The sequence below is a fragment of the Grampus griseus genome (assembly GCF_964374135.1).
Source record: "Grampus griseus genome assembly, chromosome: 8".
Lineage (NCBI taxonomy): Eukaryota > Metazoa > Chordata > Mammalia > Artiodactyla > Delphinidae > Grampus > Grampus griseus.
In genome coordinates this window covers 71,687,341-71,710,810 of record NC_139002.1, presented here as the reverse complement: position 1 = coordinate 71,710,810, position 23,470 = coordinate 71,687,341, and the positions used below count along the sequence as shown (strand labels likewise).

Here is a 23,470-nt window from a genome sequence, read left to right as displayed (position 1 = left end):
GAAAATATTTGAAGAGACAATAGCTGAAATATTCCTTAACCTGGGAAAGGAAACAGTCACTCAAGTCCAGGAAGTGCAAAGAATCAAGGAACACACCAAGACACAATGTAATCAAGATGACAAAAATTAAAGATAAAAGAGAGAATATTAAAAGCAGCAAGGGAAAAGCAATAAATAACATACAAGGGAATTCCATAAGGCTATCAGCTGATTTTTCAACAGAAACTGCAGACCAGAAAGGAGTGCCACGATATATTTAAAAAAGTGATGAAAGGGAAAAACCTACAAGTAAGAATACTCTACCTAGCAGAGCTCCTGTTCAGATTTGATGGAGAAATCAAAACTTTTACAGACAAATAAAAGCTAAAAGAATTCAGCACCAGCAAGCTAGCTTTAGAACAAATGCTAAAGGAACTTATCTAGATGAAAAAGAAAAGGCCACAACTAGAAACAAGAAAATTAAGAAATGAAAAAGCTCACAGACAAAGGCAAACATATAGGAAATAATCCAAATGCAAACCAGTAGGGAGACTGACAGACAAAAGTAGAAAAATTATCTGTATCTACAATAAGCAGTTAAGGGATACACAAAGCAATTAGATATAAAATATGATATCAAGGGCTTCCCTGGTGGCGCAGTGGTTGGGCGTCCCCTACGTCGGGTCGTGCCCCGGTCAGGGAAGATCCCACATGCCGCGGAGCGGCGGGGCCCGTGAGCCATGGCCGCTGAGCCTGCGCGTCCGGAACCTGTGCTCCCCAACGGGAGAGGCCACGACGGTGAGAGGCCTGCGTACCGCGCAAAAAAAAAAAAAAAAAAGATATCAAAAACAGTAATTGTGAGGGGAAGAGAGTACCAACGCAGGATTTCAAAAATGCATTTGTAATTAAGAGAGCAGCAACTTAAAACAATCACGTATACATATAGACCGCTCTACAAAAATCTCATGGTAACCACAAACTAAAAATCTATAATAGATATACACACAAAATTATCCACAACACTAGAGATAGTCATCAAATCACAAGAGAAGAGAACAAAAGGTGAAAGACCTACAAAAACAAATTCAAAACAATTTTGGGAGAGGGAGCTGTGTAAGAGGAAAGGTTCTCTAACCCCAGGAACCCCCTTCACCAGCTGGGAAAAATCAGCCAGGACAGAAAGTGTGCTTCACTGGCTCAGAGGAGTGCAGCAACAGGCTTTAGGAAGGCAGAACAAAGAGAGACCAGCACTGATGGTCCTGGCCACCTCGCTCTACTTACTCCCCAGCCTGAGATGTGTGTCTGCTGGTGCGAGGGGGCTGGGTGCTAAAACTCAGGCTTTAGGGGACAGACCTGGGGAGAGGACTGGGGTTGACTGCGCGGAGACAGCCAAAATGTATTGGAGTATGGCCCAGGCCACAAGGTGTGAGCAGGATACTGCCTGGGTCCACCATAGAAGCCCCACTGGTAATGTGCTCATGAAGGGAGGGTCAGGACCCCACCACAGCAGCCTCATTCTCTTTGTGCTCACAGTGGGCACAACTCTTGACTCTATGAGCTCTGCTAGTAGACAAGCCCTGGTGGTTGCCTACACACAGAGGTGGGGCTGAAATATGAGCTGTGTCCAGCCAGCAGCTTTGAGACTTTGGCAGATTTATGCCTCTGGTGCCTTTGTAAGCTCAGCACCTGGGGGACATCCAAGCAGATTATTGGTGCTTCTGTGATTAGGGCGGGTCCAGGGCTAATTCCATAGCTCCCACGGTGGGTCCAGGTGCCCGACTATGGTGGGTCATGGTGCCTGACTTTGGCAGATCTGCACTGGTTGCTTTCTGATAACTGCGCCTGAGGGGCATCTGGACCAACTGACTGCATTCCCACAGCTGAAGCGGGGCCAAGAGCAGTGCCAACAACAGTGTACTTTGTGAGTACTCATGACAGGTGACAGGAGACACCACAGAGCATACTTTTCAGTGGACAGCTCCTGGGAAGAATACCCAGTGGCTCCTCTCCCAGTGGGAGCACTCTAGTCCCATCTACCTCACATTGCAGTTTAGCAACGGACCTGAGTGCTTTTACTCCAACACCTGGGGAGCAGACCCTGCCCCTGGCAGGGCTGTGACAGCTACAGAGCAAAGTGGAGGCCCCTGTTCAACATCCAGTGCAGGCTCTGGTCACCACAACACCAATCACACCCCCTATCAAGGGGAAAAGGGCAAGCACACATTGAGGAAAGACGTGGCAGTCATCCATACTAAAAACGGCCTTTACACCAAAAATATTAGACTCATTCAGGCTACACAGGGACATTCCCACATAAAAACAGCCCTTTAAGACCACAGTAGATAACTGTTTCTCCTAAAGTCATAGAGTCAGAGAAACAAGTATAATGAAGAAACACAGGAACTGCTCCCAACTAAAAGAACAAGAGAAATCCCCTGGAAGTACAAACGATGAAACACCTCTCCAGTCTACTAGACCCCAAGTCCAAACAGAAGGTAATAAAAATACTAAACGAATTAACAAAGACTATCAGAAGAAATGCAGATCACTGTTACAAGAAACTAGAACTATAAAGAGGAGCCAATTAATATTAGAAAACTCATCTGCCAAGATAAAACTTGAGCTAAAGGCAATAAATAGCAAACTAAATAATGCAGAAGAATAAGTGATCTGGAAGACAGAATAATGGAAATCACCCAATCAGAACGGCAGACAAAAAGACAAGTGAAAAAAAATGAAAGCAATATACGAGACTTATGGGATAAAATAGAGCAAGTCAATCTACACATAATAGGATCCCAGAAGGAGAAGAAAGAAAAAAGGGGATTGAAAATGCATTTGAAGAAATTATGGCTGAAAACTTCCCAAACCAAAAGGAAACAGATATCCAGGTACAAGAAAAACAGAGTCGGAAACAAGATGAACCCAAGCAAAGCTACACCATGACATATTATAATTAAAATGGCAAAAGTTAAAGTGAGGATTCTAATGGCAGCAAGAGAAAAAGAGTTACTTACAAGGAAACCCTCATAAGTCTATCAGCTGACTTCTCTATAGAAACACTCCAGGACAGAAGGGAGTGGCAAGATATATTCAAAGTCCTAAAAGGGAAAAATCTGCAACCTAGCATACTCTATGCAGCAAGATTATCATTTAGAATAGGAGAGATAAAGAATTTCCCAGACAAGTGAAAACTAAAAGAATACAGCAATACAAAGCCTAAACAGACATTTCTCCTAAGAAGACATACAGATGGCCAACATGAAAAGATGTTTAACATTGCTAATTATTAGAGAAATGCAAATCAAAACTACAGTGAGGGATCACCTCACACCAGTCAAAACAGCTATCATCAAAAAATCCACAAACAGGGCTTCCCTGGTGGCGCAGTGGTTGCAAGTCCGCCTGCTGATGCAGGGGACACAGGTTCGTGCCCCAGTCCGGGAAGATCCCACATGCCGTGGAGTGGCTAGGCCCGTGAGCCATGGCCGTTGAGCCTGCACGTCCAGAGCCTGTGCTCCGCAACAGGAGAGGCCACAACAGTGAGAGGCCCACATACCGCAAAAAAAAAAAAAAAAAAAAAAAACACAAACAATAAATGCTGGAGAGGGTGTGAAGAGAAGGGAACCCTTCTACGCTGTTGGTGGGAATGTAAACTGGTACAGCCACTATGGGGAACGGTATGGAGGTTCCTTTAAAAACTAAAAATAGAGCTACCATATGACCCTGCAATCCCACTCCTGGGCATATATCCAGAGAAAAACATGGTCCGAAAGGATACATGCACCCCAATGTTCATTGCAGCACCGTTTACAACAGCCAAGACAGGGAAGCAACCTAATGCCCATTGACAGAGGAATGGATAAAGAAGATGTGGTACATGTAAACAATGGAGTATTACTCAGCCATTAAAAAGAAGGAATTAATGCCCTTTTCAGCAACACGGATGGACCTAGAGACTGTCATACTGAGTGAAGTAAGTCAGACAGAGAAAGAGAAATCTCATATGATACTGTGGTGTGGTACACATATACAATGGAGTATTACTCAGCCATAAAAAAGAATAATGTTAGTTGCAGCAACATGGATAGACCTAGAAATTATCATACTAAATGAAGTCAGACAGAAAAAGACAAACATCATATGCTATCACTTATATGTGGAATCTAAAAAAATGATACAAATGAACTTATTTACAAAACAGAAACAGACTCTCAGACTTTGAAAACAAACATATGGTTACCAAAGGGGAAAGGTGGGAGGGGAGGGATAAATTAGGAATTTCAGATTAACATATACATGCTACTATATATAAAATAGATCATCAACAAGGACCTACTGTATAGCACAGGGAACTCTACTCAATATCCTGTAATAACCTATATGGGAAAAGAACCTGAAAAAGAATGGATATATGTATATCTATAACTGAATCAGTTTGCTGTACACCTGAAACTAACACAACACTGTAAATCAACCTTACTCTAATATAATATAAACATTAAATTAAAATAAAAAATAAAATAAACAACAAAGTCCTAGTGTATAGTACAGGAACTATATTCAATATCTTGTAGTAAACTATAATGGAAAATAATATGAAAAAGAATATATATATAGTACAGCAAAGTATCACTCTGCTGTATGCCAGAAAGTAACACCACATTGTAACTGAACTGTATTTCAATAAAATATATATAACTAAACAAAATGAGAAAAAACAGAAAACAAAAGCAATTATAAGAGGAAAGTTAATAGCAATACAAGCTTACCTCAGGAAAGAAGATAAATCTCAAACAGCCTAACCTTACACCTAAAGCAACTAGAGATAGAAGAACAAATAAGGCCCAAAGTTAACAGAAGGAAAGAAATCATAAAGATCAGAGCAGAAATAAGAAAACAATAGAAAAGATCAATGAAACTAAAAGCTGATCCTTTGAAAAAATAAACAAAATTGATAAACCTTTAGCCAGACTCATCAAGAAAAAAAGGAAAGGGCTCAAATCAATATTAAAAATGAAAAAGGAGAAGTTACAACTGACATCACAGAAATACAAAAGATCACAAGAGACTACTACTACAACCAATTTATACACCAGTAAAATGGACAACCTAGGAAAAATGGACAAATTCTTAGAAAGGTACCATCTCCCAAGACTGAACCAAGAGGAAATAGAAAATATGAAGGGACTAATAACAAGTATTGAAGTTGAAACGGTGATTTAAAAACTTCCAACGGACAAAAGTCCAGGACCAGATGGCTTCACAGGGGAATTCCGTCAAACATTTAGAGATGAGTTAACACCTATCCTTCTAAAACCTCCTGCAGAGGAAGGAAGACTCCCAAACTCATTTTATGAAGCCACAATCACCCTGATACCAAAACCAGACAAAGATAACACACAAAAAGAAAATTACAGGCCAATATCACTGATGAACATAAACACACAAATCCTCAACAAAACACTAGCAAACCGAATCCAACAAAACATTAAAAAGATCATACACCATGATCAAGTGGGATTTATCCCAGGGATGCATGGATTTTTCAATATCTGCAAATCAATGTGTGATACACCACTTTAACAAACTAAATAATAAAAACCAAATGATCATCTTGTATTCACAAGATGCTGTGGCCTGCTGTATCAGTAAATGAAGGATATTGTGGCCATCAAACCAGCAGCCACCCTCAACTGTGCACCCTGAGGGGATTCAGGATGGTGAAAAGCATGAAACTGGCCCTAGATAGTTAAGGTGTATATCAAAGGAATGATTTCAATGAGTCCAGACTCTTGAAACTTCCCACACGTGGAAAAGTGTTAAATTCATTAACTTGACATGTTTGGTTTTCCATAATTAACAGTTTCTTTAATTAACAGTAATCCTTTGATGTTTCGACTACCTAGTTTTTGATGCAAAATGCGTATATCCTGGCTCCTCCCTTACCTCTTTGGAGCAGTCCCTCAGAGCAATATGAGAGGCTGACTTAAGTCCTCAGGAAATCCGCCAAATAAAACATAATTCTCCACTTTTAGGCTGTGTATTTTTTTCAGTTGACAGTTTTGGTGACCAGGAAGGGACTCAGAGCAGACGTCTCTGCTTTGCCTGAACTCTACAAGGAACTGGGGCCTTGGTACCAGCAGAGGCCTGTTGTGCCCATCCGGCTCTGCAGAGTCCAGATGAATTTGGGTGAGTCCCTCCTGGTTCTTGGATCTCCCAATTACTGGCTGATGATCCTGAGTTTTATTTGGCGGTGTCTAACAGGTACTGGCTCCCCAGTTAAAAGATATTGGGGAGTGGCCCCTGCTAGTTGAAAAATACTAGGGGAGCCCAGCTGAAAGACATTGGGAGAAAGTGCCCCCTACCTGAAAGATACTAGGGTAACTCAATTAAAAGACACCAGGATTTCCTCAGTTTGAAAGATACTGAGCAGTCTCAGCTGAACGGTTGGTTAGGTAAGAGGTTTACCTGACATTTTCCTCCAATTGGCTATCTTGACAAGAATGTGTCAGGATAAAAGTGCACTAATAAAATTTTATGCCTGAGAAATTCAAGTTCAAATGGGAAACAGATTCTCTCAGAGAAATGAGGGGCGTCAGAAAGCCAACCTCCAACTAGCACTCTAGCCAGATTCATGTATGTACAGAGCTCATACCTGCAAGTAAATAAAGGAAATCTTGCTCTGAAAATGACTAAATGGAGCTCTTTTATTGTATACGCAGCTATGTTAGAAAAAGTTGGCTTGATAAAAACATATTTTCAGAATTCTGATGTTAAAAAAACAAAAGCCCTTCTAGGGGGAAGTTGCATTCCTCCTCCTGTGTCTTTGAGATGTAAATGTTTTATCTGGTCTTCAGGCGTGTGCGTGTGTGCGTGCGCGTGCATGTGTGTGTGTTTTGAGTACTTGATCTCTGTCATCCAAAAGGTACACATATGGTGTACATTTAGCAGCCAATCGAATAGACTGAGATTCTGAGCAGGCTTTTTTTTTTTTTTTGTGGTACGCGGGCCCCTCACCGCTGCGGCCTCTCCCGCCGCAGAGCACAGGCTCCAGACGCGCAGGCCCAGCGGCCATGGCTCACGGGCCCAGCCGCCCCGCGGCACGTGGGATCTTCCCAGACCGGGGCACGAACCCGTGTCCCCTGCATCGGCAGGCGGACTCTCAACCACTGCGCCACCAGGGAAGCCCCCTGAGCAGGCTTTTGTCTGAATTTTTGCCATCTTAACCTTCATTGCGTCAGCCTGTTTAGTGAGGGCCTTTACTTTCTTAGACTATTTTTGGGAGTAAACTTTCTGGATCTGTTTAGGTCGCATCCTTCACACTCTCCTGTGGGGAAGCCTCTTGCATCCTATTGGTTTAAGTCACTATTAACATATATCTCATTAATGGCCAGACGACAGATCCTTTAAATTGGAGAAACTTCTAAATTGGTAAATTTTTAGAGAACTCTCATTATAAACAGGTGTTTTATTGATATCTATGGGAAAAAAAAATTAAAGGTGGGAAAAAAATATATAATGGTTTACCTAAGAACTCGCTTAGTTTAAAACAAACCAAAAAAACTGGTTTGGGAGACCTTATTGTGGTTTCTGCTTTCCCTCAATGGATCTTACAGATGCTAATAAAAACATTAAAATAATTAATTAGGTTGATTAACAGAAAAATAAGAGAAAAAACTAAAGGGAAAGTCTAGAGACTCTTTCCCCACAAGGTAAACTTTTTAATGGAACTTATCCCAAATGGATAAAGAAATCTTAAGATGATTACTTTAAAATGGGATAAATAAAATGAATGTTAATGGGATTGAAACAAAACATCTTGATACAACATTCCTAAGGTTCAATGGGCCAAATGGAACCCCCCCTCCACTGTATTGGTACCCAACATTAAAGGACCCCAAGCAAGTCTGCTCTATTTACCCCTGTTTAAAATATATATATTTAAATGGTGGAAGAAAATTACACTGAGGTACCTGACCAACAATTACTTGGGGCAACAATTAGGCCAATTAATCAAGTTGACAAAAGGGCCTGAGTCAGTTGGCTCAACCCCTCACTGGGGACCCCAGAGCCTTTTATACAAAATAGATAAAATGGTCAGAGAATAAAAGCAAGGAAAGCTTCTAGGACTCCTTGTAATACCAAGACTTGTTGATTGGGTCCTAAGAGAAACTAACGTCAAAGGTGTAAAAGTTGGCAGAATTGAGATGAAACTTTACAAAAATTGGTATTTATGTTCACCAATCTACAGAACGCTAATGTAAAAGACAGTTCATAATTGCTTACTTCTTAGTATTCACTAGAAATCAAAGTTTTTAAGGGTTGAGAATTCTAATTTAAATATGAAATTAAATCTACTAGAAATAATACAGAAAAACAGTTCAGTATGCTAGAAAAATAAGTGTGTTGTGAACAAAGAAGGTATGAGGAATGGATTTGCATTTTGTTAAGGGAAAAGAAAATAATTTTGTCCTAGAGCTAGTTGTTTCTAGATGAGAAAAGTAAGAGACAAAATAATACGGATATAGAAAGTGATGGAAGGATTGTGGAAAAGGAACCCTGAGAAAAGAATTTTGTACACTGTCAGGATTGACTAAACTCAGAATGAATTTAATTATGTAAATGGATTTTGTTATTAAAAGTAGACTGGTACACGATTGGATTTGGTTCCTCTGTTTAAAGAACAAAGGTTTCTTAGAACACTGCTTCTGACAATGGATTGTGTGAGTTTCTCTGTCTTTAAGTGATCTATATTTGCTTTTGAAATCTTTTGTCACTGTGGTTAAGTATTATTTCAGTGACATATGATCCTATTTGACCAAGTGTTGATATTTTTGACAAACTTCCCAAATATCAAATTCTAAAGTTCTTTTGACCTCCAGCTAACTCTGGGATGCTTCAAAGGAACCAAGACACCTCAGAGAGCAATGTCAAACTAATTAGCTTATGTGGTATGATAAATTAATCAGTTGGCCAAAAAGTTCATTCGGTTTTAAAGTAAAAACAAAAGACACCACATTTTTGATTTTCACCAAGAACTTTATTTATTTTTAAAAAAATATTTAGGGACTTCCCTGGTGGTACAGTGGTTAAGAGTCCACCTGCCAATGCAGGGGACACGGGTTCGAGCCCTGGTCCGGGAAGATCCCACATGCCGCGGAGCAACTAAGCCTGTGCACCACAACTACTGAGCCTGCACTCTAGAGCCCACGAGCAACAACTACTGAAGCCTGTGCACCTAGAGCCTGTGCTCCACAAAAAGAGAAGCCACCACAATGAGAAGCCTGTGCACTGCAACAAAGAGTGGCCCCCCTCACCGCAACTAGAGAAAGCCTGCGTGCAGCAACGAAGATCCAATGCAGCCAAAAATAAACAAACAAACAAATATTTATTTGGCCGTGTTGGGTCTTAGTTGTGGCACACAGGATTTTTAGTTGTGGCATATGGGATCTTTAGTTGCAACATGTGAACTCTTAGTTGGGGCATGTGGGATCTAGTTCCCTGACCAGGGATCGAACCTGGGTCCCCTGAATTGGGAGTGTGGAGTCTTAGCCACTGGACCACCAGGGAAGTCCCACCAAGAACTTTACTGAACGTATTCACTGTTTTGTTCCACTACCTTCTGCCATTTTTCAGGCAACTTCATAATTCCATCTTCCTAAAAATTTTATCTTTTTGAGCAAAGAACTGTTCCAGCTGCCTTTTACAGTATTCCAGGGAATTGAAATTCTTTCCATTAAGAGAATTTTGTAAAGACCGAAATAAATGGAAATCCAAAGGTGCCATGTCTGGTGAATATGGCAGATGAATCAGAATGTCCCAGCCAAGCTGTAACAGTTTTTGCCTGGTCATCAAAGAAACACGCAGGCTTGTGTTATCCTGATGGAAGATTATGCATTTTCTGTTGACTAATTCCAGATGCTTTTCGTCGAGTGCTGCTTTCAGCTGGTCTAACTGGGAGAAGTACTTTTTGGAATTAATCATTTGGTTTTCTGGAAGGAGCTCATAATAGAGGACTCCCTTCCAATCCCACCATATATACAACATCACCTTCTTTGGATGAAGCCCGGCCTTTGGTGTGATTGATGGTGGTTCATTTCGCTTGCCCCATGATCTCTTCCATTTCACATTATTCTACAGTATACACTTTTCATTACCCATCACAATTTGTTTTAAAAACGGAACATTTTTGTTAGGTTTTAGTAGAGAATCGCATGTGGAAATACGGTCAAGAAGGTTTTTTTCACTTATGAGGAACCCAAACATCAAAGCGATGAACATAACCAAATTGGTGGAAATGATTTTCAGTGCTTGATTTGGATATTCTGACTATGTAGGCTATCTTCCATGTGGTGTAACATTGACTGTTCTCAATTAATGTCTTGATTTGATTGCTGTCAACTTCAAATGGTCCACCTGACCACGGAGCATCGTACAGCGAGAAATCTCCAGCACAAAACTTTGCAAACCACTTTTGACACATTCAATCAGTCAAAGGTACTTTATCACAGTACCTTCTCCATACACTGCACAAATCTTTTTTTGCGTTTTAGTTGTGTTTCTACCTTTCTTGAAATAATAAAGCATAATATGCCGAAACTGTTGTTTTTTCTCTTCAATATTAAAATGGCTACACAAAAATTCACCAGTTTTGATAAAGTTTTTTTAAAATGCACACTGATATGACAACTGTCACAATACAATCTAACAAAATTGTTTCGAATGAAGTTAAAGACAACTAAGTGCTACTAGAGACAACCTATGGAAAAACCAAACGAACTTTTTGGCCAACCAATACTTGCAAAGCACTGCCAAGTAACTAGTGATAAACCTTATGTTATATTGTATGTATAAATGTCATTAATACAGATATTCCAAAATTTATATGAAATTACTAAAATCTGAGATATCCTGGTATAATGTTATCAATCATAATTCTAGTTATTATCGAAATATCCAAGTTCCTTGTCAACTGCATTGTAATCAGATCTTTAACCATGGCATTTTAAGTCCTGTCATTTATAAATAGTCATTGTTTTAGTCTGATGCTTTTATAAAAGGAAGATCTTCAAGATGATTCATAAAAAGGACTTTTTAACAAGTATAAGTTTCTGATAACTTTTAGATCATACCACTGAACTGGGTAAGAAATGACAAAACTCTAATGTAAAACCTGACTACTTCATCCAAATCAACAGGAATTACATGGGACTGAATGAATTTATAAATATGATTTATAACTTTATGACTTTTTTGGGGAAATATATTGGCTTTTCCTCTTTGTTTTCCAGAAAAACTCTTCCTCTATTATGCTATGACCTACAAGTTGATCAAGTATTCTTTTATAAACAAAAATAAAACATATTTTTTCCTCTCTACCTAATCCTTCCATATTTGGCTTCTCCACCTGGCTCTCCTATGGACTTGATGGTTTACTGTGACCAGATTACAACTAGTTATACTAATCACTGTTTTCTCTTTGAATTTATTTTTTTATACAGCAGGTTCTTATTAGTTATCTATTAATCATTGTTTTAATTTGTTCTCTTTGTTCCTGAATTGTTTATGCTCTGTGTCTCTCTCTGCCGTACTATGACCTTATTAATGTTACTGACTATATTAATTATCCTGTCTAGTTTATAAGATTGTCTCTTACCCAATGTGTAACCAGGTCTCCAAAAAAATTAATGATGGCTAAAGGTCTTGAAACAGTTGATCATACACAAACACACACACACACACAAATATATATATATATATGTATATAAAAAACTCTACACAGGATAACTGTAACAGTGCAACTCTCGTATGAAAAGAAGCAACAAGAGAAAACATTTTCTAGGTCATAGCAGACTAGCAAGATAGGTGATCCAGAGAATTTTAGATTATTAACAGGTCCTAATCCAAAAATTTGAGTGGCCTATCAACAGAATCTTTGCCTGATCTAGGAATGAGCCTTCCTAGCACTGTGGGACAAAATTGGTCATGAAATGCTTCCCAAATGTTGGTTGAATTTATGATCAAGGGGAAGCACTGTGAATGAAAAATGCTGCCCTATCAGTAAACAAAGGATGTTGCAGCCATCAAACCAGCAGCCATTGCAGCTACTCCCAACCGTGCACCCTGTGGGGATTCAGAATGGAGAAAAGAAGGATACTGGCCCTAGATAGTTAAGGTGCAAATCAAATGAATGATTTCAATGAGTCCAGTCTTGCATCTTCCTAGATGTAGAAAAGTGTTAAATTCATTAACTTGACATGTCTAGTTTCCCTTAACAGTTTCTTTAATTAACAGTAATCTTTTGATGTTCCAACTATCCAGTTTTTATTGCAAAACTCCTATACATCCTGGTTCCTCCCTTACCTCTTCGGAGCAGTCCCTCAGAGCAATCTGAGAGGCTATCTTCTAGGCTTAAGTCCTCAGAAAATCCGCCAAATAAAACATAATTCTCAACTTCTAGGTTGTGCACTTTTTCAGTTGACAATCTCAATAAATGCAGAAAAAGCTTTTGATGAAATTCAACATCCATTTTTGATAAAAACTCTCCAGAAAGTGGGCATAGAGGGAACCTACCTCAACATAATAAAGGCCATATATGACAAACCCACAGCTAACATCATACTTAATGGTGAAAAGCTGAAACCATTCCCTCTAAGATCAGGAACAAGACAAGGCTGCCCACTCTTGCCACTTTTATTCAGCATAGTACTGGAAATCCTAGGCACAGCAATCAGACAAGAAAAAGAAATAAAAGAAATCCAAATTGGAAAGGAAGAAGTAAAACTGTCACTGTTTGCAGATGACATAACACTATACATAGAAAATCCTAAAGATGCCACCAGAAAACTACCACAGCTCATCAATGAATTCGGTAAAGTTGCAGGATAAAAAATTAATATACAGAAATTGGTTGTATTTCTATACAGTAACAATGAAATATGAGAAAGAGAAATTAAAGAAACAACCCCATTTACCATCACATCAGAAAGAATAAAATACCTAGGAATAAACCTACTTAAGGTGGCAAAAGAACTGTACTGTGAAAACTATAAGATGCTAATAGAAGAAACTGAAGATGACACAAACAGATGGAAAGATATACCGTGTTCTTGAAGTGGAAGACTCCGTATTGTTAAAGTGACTATACTTCCCAAGGCCATCTACAGATTCAATGCAATCCCTATCAAATCACCAATGTCATTTTTCATAGAACTAGAACAAATAATTTTAAAATTTGTATGGCCCCAAATAGCCAAAACAATTTTAAGAACAGAGCTGGAGGAATCACACTCCCTGACTTCAGACTATACTACAAAGCTACAGTAATCAAAACTGTATGGTACTGGCACAAAAACAGACAGAAATCAATGGAACAGGATAGAAAGCCCAGAAATAATCCCATGCACTTATGGTCAATTAATCTATGATGAAAGAGGCAAGAATATACAATGGAGAAAAGACCACTAATTTCAAGAAGTGGTGCTTGGAAAACTGGACAACTACATGCATAAGAATGAAATTAGGACATTCTCTAACACCATATACAAATATAAACTCAAAATGCATTAAAGACATAAATGTAAGACCATATACTACAAAACTCCTAGAGGAAAACACAGGCCAAACACTCTTTGACACAAATCGCAGCATTATTTTTTTGGATTCGTCTCCTAGAGTAATGGAAATAAAACAAAAATAAACAAATGGAACCTAATTGAACTTAAAAGCTTTTGCAGAGCAAACGAAACCATAAGCAAAATGAAAAGACAACCTATGGAATGAGAGAAAATATTTGCAAATGATGCAACCAACAAGGCATTAATTTCCAAAATATACAAATAGTTCATATAGCTCAATACCCAAAACAAAACAAACAAAAACAACCCAACCCAATCAACATACGAGTAGAAGACCTAAATAGACATTTCTCCAAAGAAGACAAACAGATGGCCAACAGGCACATGAAACAATGCTCAATATCACTAATTACTAGAGAAATGCAAATCAAAACTACAAGGAGGTATCACCTCACACTGATCAGAATGGTCATCATCAAAAAGTCTACAAATAATAAATAATGGAGGGGGGTGTGGAGAAAAAGGATCCTTCCGATGCTGTTGGTGTGAATGTAAATTGGTGTGGCCACTATGGAAAACAGTATGGATGTTCCTTAAAAGACTAAGTGTTACCACATGATCCAGCAATCCCACTTCTGGTCATATATCTAGAGAAAACTAACTCAAAAAGATATATGCATCCCAATGTTCATAGCAGCAGCATTTACAACAGCCAAGACATGGAAGCAACCTAAATGTCCATCAACAGGTGAATGGATAAAGAAGAAGTGGTACACACACACACACACACACAATGAAATACTACTTATCCATAAAAAGGAATGAAATAATGCCATTTGCAGCAACATGGATGGACCCAGAGAGTATCATACTAAGTGAAGTCAGACAGAGAGACACAAATATTATGATATCACTTACATGTGAAATCTAAAAGTTATGATACAAATGAACTTATTTACAAAACAGAAACAGACTTACATAGAAAACAAACTTATGGTTACCAAAGGGGAAAGGCGGTGGGAGGGATAAATTTGGAATTTTGGGTTAACAAACTACTATATATATAAAATAGATAAACAACAAGGTCCTACTATATAGCACAGGGAACTATATTCAAGATCTTATAATAAACTATAATGGAAAAGAATCTGAAAAAGAATATCAATCTATCTATATATATGCATAACTGAATCACTTCACTGTATACCTGAAACTAATACAACATTGTAAATCAGTTATACCTCAATTAAGAAAAAAAAAACCAACTGAAAAAAAAGGGAAATCGTTCACTAAAACTGAGTGAAAGTGAGATTAAATTTGACTTTGCAAAGCAATCTTACCCAATTATCTGTGTATATAGTAAATAACAAATCACCCTATTGTGAAATCATGACACATTCTCCATACCCAAAGATGATACTCCTGAAAAGGTTCAAGCATTAATGCTTATTGCCTTACATGTTATTAGCACAAAAGCAAATCAATAATTCAGTAGTTTGTTCCTTTATTGCAGAAGACACCTCATAACAAGATTTGAATATACATAATGGCATCAAGTTATTCTAAGATGATAGTATTATACTGGTCTATCATACTTTCTCAGCTGGTTCCCCCTGTGACCAATAAAATACTCAGTGGCTAGGATTAGGAATGTACTTTGGGGCCACAAAACAGTATAAATCTAAACAGCCTACGTAAAAGATCAAAGCTATGATCTTTGCACTTGTTAGCAAAGAATTTAACGTATGCTATGCCCATTGATCGGCAGCCAAATTTTTTTTTTAATTGTTCAATTTGTTCTCCACCCACCCCCGCCCTGTTTTATTGAGATACAATTGACTATTGGTAGCTAAATTTCATACATTTTATGTTAGGGTGTTTCTTCCTAGGTACTTAAAGAAATGTGATCCTACTAGCTTGAGCATACCCTTAAACTATTACTTTATATATCCTTAGCAAAATCTTTTATTTGCATGAACCAAGAGAAACTTCAGACTACTTTCTATGACAAATCACAAATTATTGGGAAATCTGGATTAATGTGATATTATACAAATGCTTCCTTTGTATAGGGCTTAACATCTTACATGATCTCTCCTTATGCCCAAATCCACTGTTCTAGTCTGGCTAACTCTTAATCCCCTCAGATTCAGATCAATTCTATTTCTGGGAAGCTTTCTTGTGCTGCTAAGCCAGAGTGAGCTTCCCTTGCCTGTTGATTCCACAGCATTATGTGCATAGCTCTTCCATAGCAATTATAATTCTATATTGTCATTATCTGGTTTCCTCCAGCACATGATAGCTCCAAACTTATGTTACTGATCTACGTGACCCCCCCACCCAGGACCTAGTACAGTGCCTGGCATGTAGTAGTCAACAGCTGTTGGTAAAATGCATTCCCATACAAATAAAAAACAAAGGGCAGAACTTATTTCTAAAGAGCTTAAAAGAGAAAAAAGTTTTCCTTTTTCTTCCACATCAGGTTTGCAGAAAGATTACTGGGACAGTGTTAGGAAAATAAATGTACTTGCTTACAAAAAAAAAATCAGTATTTAGAGATCACTGTATTTGCATGTAAAAATTAATTGCTAGGAACAACAGTTTTTTCCAACACGTGATGTTTCCTGGCACCTATATTTTATATCTTCTATTACGTTAATCGAACTGAAAGAGATTTCAAAATATACTGAACATTTTTAAAATTAAGTTTTTGACAAAGGCTATTCCCTTGGCTACTACTTCAAGGGCTGGAAGGAACTATAAAATATGAAAGACCTACCAAATGGTCTGACCAGAAGTACCTTGTATCAAATTATCAGGCTAACAGATGGCAAATCATGAACTTTCACGTTTTCTTTCTTCCACGAGAGTCTCCTCAAACCAAATTTTTTCTCTATGCAGTCTCTAAACATTACCACCCAGTGGCACTGAGAATCCTAGAAGCAGCTCAGTGAGGTCAGCTATATTTCCGAAAGCCTAAAGTAGCCATGCAGAACAGTAAAATGGGATCCAAGTGTATTCATTCCTTCTCACTTAACATACATAAAAAAGGGCATTATTTTCACAGAAAAGGTAAAAATGTATTCTGTCTGATGCTTACCTTTCCTGCACCCATAAGTCTCAAGAACTTTTGTTTTCTTTCTTCATTACCTAAGTCTGCTGCCTCCCAATTGCTAGATCCAAGCTGGAAAAGAAATTAGCCAATTAATCTTTTTTGCATAGTAATAAATATTTAAAAATTTAGTCTACCAGTAAATCCCAAGCTTTTTCCCCCTGTCAGTTTTCACTATAAACTGGACTCACTCTTGCTTAGGAAGTTAAGCATATGCATAATATTCGAATTAGAATATACTCCTTTTCTGTTACCTTAAGGGAAAGTCCTTTAGTTCTTTTGCAGCCAGAGATCTGGTTTTCAAACGTTTATACTATAAGAATTACCTGGAGGGCTGGTTAAAACACAAACTGCTGGGCTACACCTCAAGAGTTTCAAACTTAGCAGATCTGGGGTGGGGCTTGAAGATTTATTTCACTTCTAACAAATTCCTAAGAGATGCTGATGCTGCTGATGTAGGGTACCACACTTTGAGACCTACTGCCTTAGAGCCTTGCAGGGCCCTAGGGTACCTAGTACTTTGAACCCAGGAGGCTGCTACAGCTGTTAACTGAACTTAAAACCCTGGCTATATTGATATTCTAAAGAACAGTACAATATCAGAGTCAATTGGACCCAATTTTAGTTTCTTTTTTGAACACTTTCCTTATTTGTAAGGACTGATGTGTGAGGACTTTTTTTTTTTAATATTTATTTGGTTGGGCCCAGTCTTCGTTGTGGCAGGCTGCCTCCTTAGCTACTGCATGCGAACTCTTAGTTGTGGCATGCATGTGGGATCTAGTTCCCTGACCAGGGATTAAACCCAGGCCCCGGGCATTGGGAGTGCAAAGTCTTAACCACTGTGCCACCAGGGAAGTACCTGTTAGGACTTTTATTCTTACTTAAAGGTCTTCCAAAGAACAAAGAGAAAATTTACTAATTTTTTTTAAAAAAAGAATAGAACTCATTCTATCTTGTAATTAGCAAATGGGTCTATTGAACCCTTTTATAAATCTAATATATATTATGGAATCCTAGCGATATTTTTCCCTACATATTGAAACAAATTTAAGAATTATTTCATTATAATTCATTAATCATTCCCAAATATGCTAAAAATGACTAAAATAATAAGATAGAAAAGTGGTAGAAAAGTTTTCTCATCGTGTTGTCCAAAGTGCTGCATCATCTTTCAAGAAGACATCACCCCTCTGTTGTATGCTTCTAGCTCTCTTTGGACCCAGCTGAAAATTTTAATTTCTACTCATGACAACCGAGTAAAAAACTGAAAACTGACAGAAGGCATTTCACAATTAGACAAATAACAAGGTGAATGCAAAATGACAGGTAGTGTCTAAACTAATGATAATGGCAAACTTAACTGCAATTAAACGAGTTTTTGGATGATGAAATACTAGATAACTTTTCTCCAACCGGGAGTCAATGAGAGACAAAATAACAAAAATATATGGTACTTTCATCTAGAAAGCCATTCAATAGGAAGAACTTCATCTTGCAATATTTTGCAATATTGCTACAACAGCCTGGACCATCCCGTTTTTCTAAAGAGGTATGTGACTATTTAATATCATCTTTTATGATATTTGTACACCAAAATTTACTTGATATGGTTTGTAAGTGGACAAGTACCGAGGGCAGGTGACTAGAAGGAATATAGAAATGAAAAACATTCATTGGATTGATCATTCTCATTGAGTTTATAATCTAAAAATGAAAATGTTTTGCAATTATAGAGCAAAGAAGACAAACCCCGTTTGACACAAAACTATGAGCAATGAAAACACTTCAAAAAAATTCTTCAAGTATATTTTGATGATGCAAATCCAAGAACTAAAATAAAGCTAAAATCTATTAGAAACATATTTGAAATCTGAAATTATATGTTTCAGTTTCACACATGACAACTGATAAGCTGTTAGCTATATTCAGAAAATGCTAAACATTTTGGGTATATATATAGTGAAAAATCAAGAAAACTAGGTTTGCTATGGTTCAGTTCATATCAAAATTTCTAATAAAGTTGTTTTTACTATCCTTTTATTCTTCTGAATATTATTCATAAAAGACTAATAGAATAATACATATATCAAACAATGATGACCATCCCTCCTGGGCATATGAGAGTTGAAGTATTTGTACCATACTGGACACCCACTTATGGCTATTCCTTTTGGCTACCTAAATTCCAAATCTCTACTTCTTTCCATCTGACAGTTCATATTTTTTCATAGACTAGTTAGTTCTTAACTGTTTCTGGCTCAATATAGTTAAAACAAAACAAAAAACAAAAAAACAAAGTACCAGTGAGGCTTAAGTTTTGATTCTCACTAAATCACTGTTCCCTGGACCTGGCATAGAGTAGCAAGTACCTTGCTCAAGTGCTGCATTCTAAAAATCACATGGGTGCCTGATACATTCTTAGAGATTCTCCACCAGTTACTAAAATTAACCTCCCCATTCCTCTTACTTCCTGAAAGATAGCTTTCAATTCTCCCCTCCAATCAAACCAATGAAACCATTTTTAAGTTGGCTTCATCCTTAATACCCTTATTATAGAACAGCAGTCAATTTACCTCCTCCTCAGTACACCCTGTAGTAACTCTTAGAATTTATTTCTACCATTGTCAGCGTTTTCCTACAACTGGATTCAATGATTTGTTACCCCCATTAAATGTGTGAGGTCAGTGGGCAAAGAAAACTTTATCTTTTACATGCAGAGGTTTATTAGAAATTGCTGACCAACTACACACTATAATTGGGTTATTTTCTAAACGTAGACATATATTTAAAAAACAAATATATTATATTCTGGGGCTTCCCTGGTGGCGCAGTGGTTAAGAATCCGCCTGCCAATGCAGGGGACACGGGTTCGAGCCCTGGTCTGGGAAGATCCCACATGCCGTAGGGCAACTAAGCCCGTGCGCCACAACTACTGAGCCTGCGCTCTAGAGCTCGTGAGCCACAACTACTGAAGCCTGTGCCCCTAGAGCCTGTGCTCTGCAACAAGAGAAGCCACTGCAATGAGAAGCCCTTGCACCGCAACGAAGAGTAGACCCCGCTCTCCACAACTAGAGAAAGCCCGCGCACAGCAACAAAGACCCAACGTAGCCAATAAATAGAATAAATCTATTAAAAATATATATTATGCTTAAAAGATTAAAAACACAAGCACTTAAAGATAACTCCCAATTACCAACAAAAATAAAATTAATATTAAAGAAACTGACTAAAAAAAAAAAAATCACCGTCAAGGGACAAGTTACTACTCTATTGCACTAAAATATAGAATTAGTAACATAATCCTTTTCAGATAACGTGTGAAGGTCCTAGGACCTAATCTTGAATTGCAACTGTAACCACCTCTTTTAAAGAAAATGCTTATAGGATTGGAAAAGGTCTTAAAGGTCATCTAGTTTAAACCGATCCCATCAAAAGCTGTAGAGATTTAATTACTTAATCCCTTTAACTTTGTTAAATTACCTAATATCACCTAGAGTTTTGTGTCAAAAAGATTATTTCTTTGATTCTAGCAAAACAGGTGCTTGACATTCTAGCAATCAAGTCACAGTTAAATACCAGGAGGAAAACAATGTAATAGTTTTTAAAAGGGCACCCAAGTTACTCAAAAGCCTAGATACATTCCTGGTAGGTACTGGCCTACCACATTAACAAGAAAAGATCTCAAAACCAGTTGTAGGGAGGAACAGCAGGAATGAATAAATCTCACTATATAACTATTTGTCCCCAAATTTTTACTGATTACTAATCTTTCTGCACAGCTAAAATCAATTTCAGTAAAGAGCCTTACTATTCTGGACCTAACCCCACCACTTACCCAAAGAGGGATGAGTCTTAACATCATCTCATTTGCTACAACTGATGCACTAACAGTGTTCAGTGAGCTTTCTATAGTTCGCAAAGTAAAATATTATGAAAGGAACTCAACTGCACTATAGAAAATAAACTCTACACATTCAGAAATTGACAGCACTTTAAACAACCTAAAGAAAACTAGATGTCCTCCCTTCTTCACTCTTAACTATGACCTCTCCATCGGCCCCCCCCCCCAGTTTCCCCATCAACGTTTCCATGGCATTTATCCATTGTATGAAGGACCCAGTTTTACGTTTATTGGTTACTGCAGCATCCATGACACCGCGCTAGGGGCTAGTACAAACACACAAAAGGCCTAGGATAAACACCACAGTTCTTCATCTTTGAATTCCCAACACCTGGCACAGCAGTAAATATTTAATGGTTTACTTTAAGGAATGAATGCTTTGCAATTTAAACTGGCAACTGTAGGGGGAGGGAGGAGAGGGAAGAGAGGTACTTGACATCGAAACGGGCTTCTACGTCTCAACGTATTAGGCCTCAGCACGGTGCGCCAGAACCAAATTATTCCCCTGGTACCATTTTTCCGTTCAATATTTTATTGGTTTACTCTTAATAGTACAGTTAAGTTTAACTCTTAACAGTACATTGCAAAAATAATCCCGGCCAGAAAAATCTGTCCAAATTTGCATGAACATCTTGACTTTATCACAGCAGCATTTTAAGCCTAAAACAGGGAGGATCTTGCCGTTTCTACTGAATAGAAAGGCCCCATAAAGAAGCTTCATTAGCCCACGAACAGGCAAACATGGTCCCTTGACTAAGCTCTTTCACTTCTCAACCATTCAGGATTTCCTTCCTCGATTCCCCTTCCTACGCAGGCCTCCGGCTCTTAGCATGCGGACCTCTTCAAACATTCCAAGTCAAATTAAGCAAAAGGGATATTTCCCATTCTTCTGGGTCCTTCCCCTCGGCCCTCCCCCTTCAGGTCACCTCAGACGCTTCCTCCGTCTTCATCCACCCTTCCCGGCCTACCCCAGCCTTTAGTAGGCCTCAACCCTCCACCACTCCGCCATTGTTATTTACATCGTCGTCTGGGGAGGCTGAACGCTTCACCCCGTGCGGATGGGACTCTCTGGCAGCACTCATCGTTGCGGAGACCCCAATGGGAAATGCCGAACCCACTCGCCGTTCTCCTCAGCCGCGGCGCCAGCAGCCTGCAGTCAGCCACCAGCCCAAGGAGCGCCACTCCACAACGCAGAGCCTCTCCGGGTCTTCTCCGCCACTGTCGTCACCGCCGCGTGCGCTCTCCACCCCGGAGCGCTCTGGGAGTTGTAGTTTTCTGGTTCACCACATACCGCCTGAACAAAGGGGACGGAGGGTTGACTAAAACTACAAATCCCAGGAAGCCCAGCGGCGCAGCTCGCGCTGTGTGGCGGGAGTGCCCGCCGAAGCTGCGTCTTCCTCGGCTGGTGGAGGGAGCTTTTCGTCGAGTGGATATGGCGGTGATCCTTGTGCTCAAGCTTCGTCGCTACAGAAAGAGACTTAGGCTGGCTTTTCGCATTTTCCTGTGAGACGCTGCCCCATTGACAAATGCATTCGTTATAGTTAAGCACCTAGGTTTAAAGGTAATGTTTGAGGCTTATTGAATCCTCACGAGTACAGTCACCGCAAGACAAAAACCGTTCAGAAAAAAATATGGCTCCTACCGTTTCCCCCGTGGTGTTCTCTATTGCTCGTAGGTGATTTCTAAATCGGTGGGGCAGCTTTTAAAAAACTCCCGCCAAACATTTTCCCGCTTTCTCATTCTCACTGAAATGAGTTCATATTGGTGGTAAATGCCACTTAATTGGCCATTATTGTAACCAAGGTTCATATGAGGGAATCCTGTAAGCTTTCCATGCGGCTTTATGTGAAGTGGGAGTGACCCTCTTCAACCTCGCTGCTGGTATGTAGGCTTTGTACTTTGGGGGCCTTTTCAAAGTGAAGTCCATCTCTGCGAAAAAGCCCTGTATCTTTTTCTTTTCTTTTTAAGAAATATTTACTTTAAAAAAAAATTGAGGTGAAATTAACATTATACAAAATTAACCATTTTAAAGTGTACAGTTAAGTAGCACTTAGTACATAAACAGTGCTGTGCAACCGTCACCTCTTCCTAGTTCCAAGACATTTTCATCACCCCAAAAGGAACTGTCAATACCCATTAAGAAGCCCTTCCCCCATCTCCCCTCTCCCCACCAACCACTGTCAGAAAGAAAGCACTGAATCTATAGGTATTACTAGGATACTGGAGTTTAATTCATGGAGTGTCAAGGTATCTGAAGTTTTAACTAGGCCTGAATCTGAACCTCCTTTTTCCTTACTTATTCTGAAGCTTTCTGACCTTGTTCAGAATTTTAATTTTGTTCTAAAACAAAAGTAAGTACAGTCTGTACAGACAATACAGATGAAGAGTGCAATTTGGTACTGAGAGCAGCCTGTGAAACTGCTTAACTATTAGCTTATGATCTCAGCAGTTACACTAGTTTGCCTGCCTGTGCAGAAATAGTATTACTTTACTAGATTTCAGATGATCACTGAATCTTTTATAGAACTGTGACTAGTGGAAGACAGTTCTTTAACTTATGCAGTCATGTATTCAAATTTTGCTCTTTTATTTTGGAAGCAAAGGAATAACAATTCTAATTAGGGTAATATTTTTAAAAATCTAAGGTAGGGTCATATTTTATAACCAAGCAAGGGTATCTTTATCAATTAGTTCTGTGGTAAGAATAAACCTTAAGGAGGAGAAGAGTAAACCCATGAGGAGAAAAGGTATTTTTGGGAAGTGGTTGCTTGCTCTTTACTATTAATTAAATTATTTATAGTGCTTTGCCTAACTCCATGATTCTACCAAGTTTCTATTATCATAACTACAATGAAATACAGTTAAGTTACAGAATTTTCTAGGGTGGACTACAGTTCA

At 38.7% G+C, this 23,470-nt stretch overlaps 1 protein-coding gene across 1 annotated transcript in view; it reads right to left on the bottom strand.

Annotated features, from left to right (window-relative positions):
• Positions 1 to 21,805, bottom strand: part of LOC309825577 (small acidic protein) — a 28,487-nt gene extending 6,682 nt beyond the window's left edge. The window contains exons 1-2 of the mRNA XM_082659215.1: positions 21,592 to 21,805; positions 16,660 to 16,743 (exon numbers count right to left, since the gene is read on the bottom strand). Of these exons, the coding sequence (XP_082515341.1) occupies positions 16,660 to 16,743; positions 21,592 to 21,654 (147 nt within the window). The 5' untranslated portion in view covers positions 21,655 to 21,805. The remainder of the gene's footprint in view (positions 1 to 16,659; positions 16,744 to 21,591) is intronic.
• Positions 21,806 to 23,470: the final 1,665 nt, after the last annotated feature.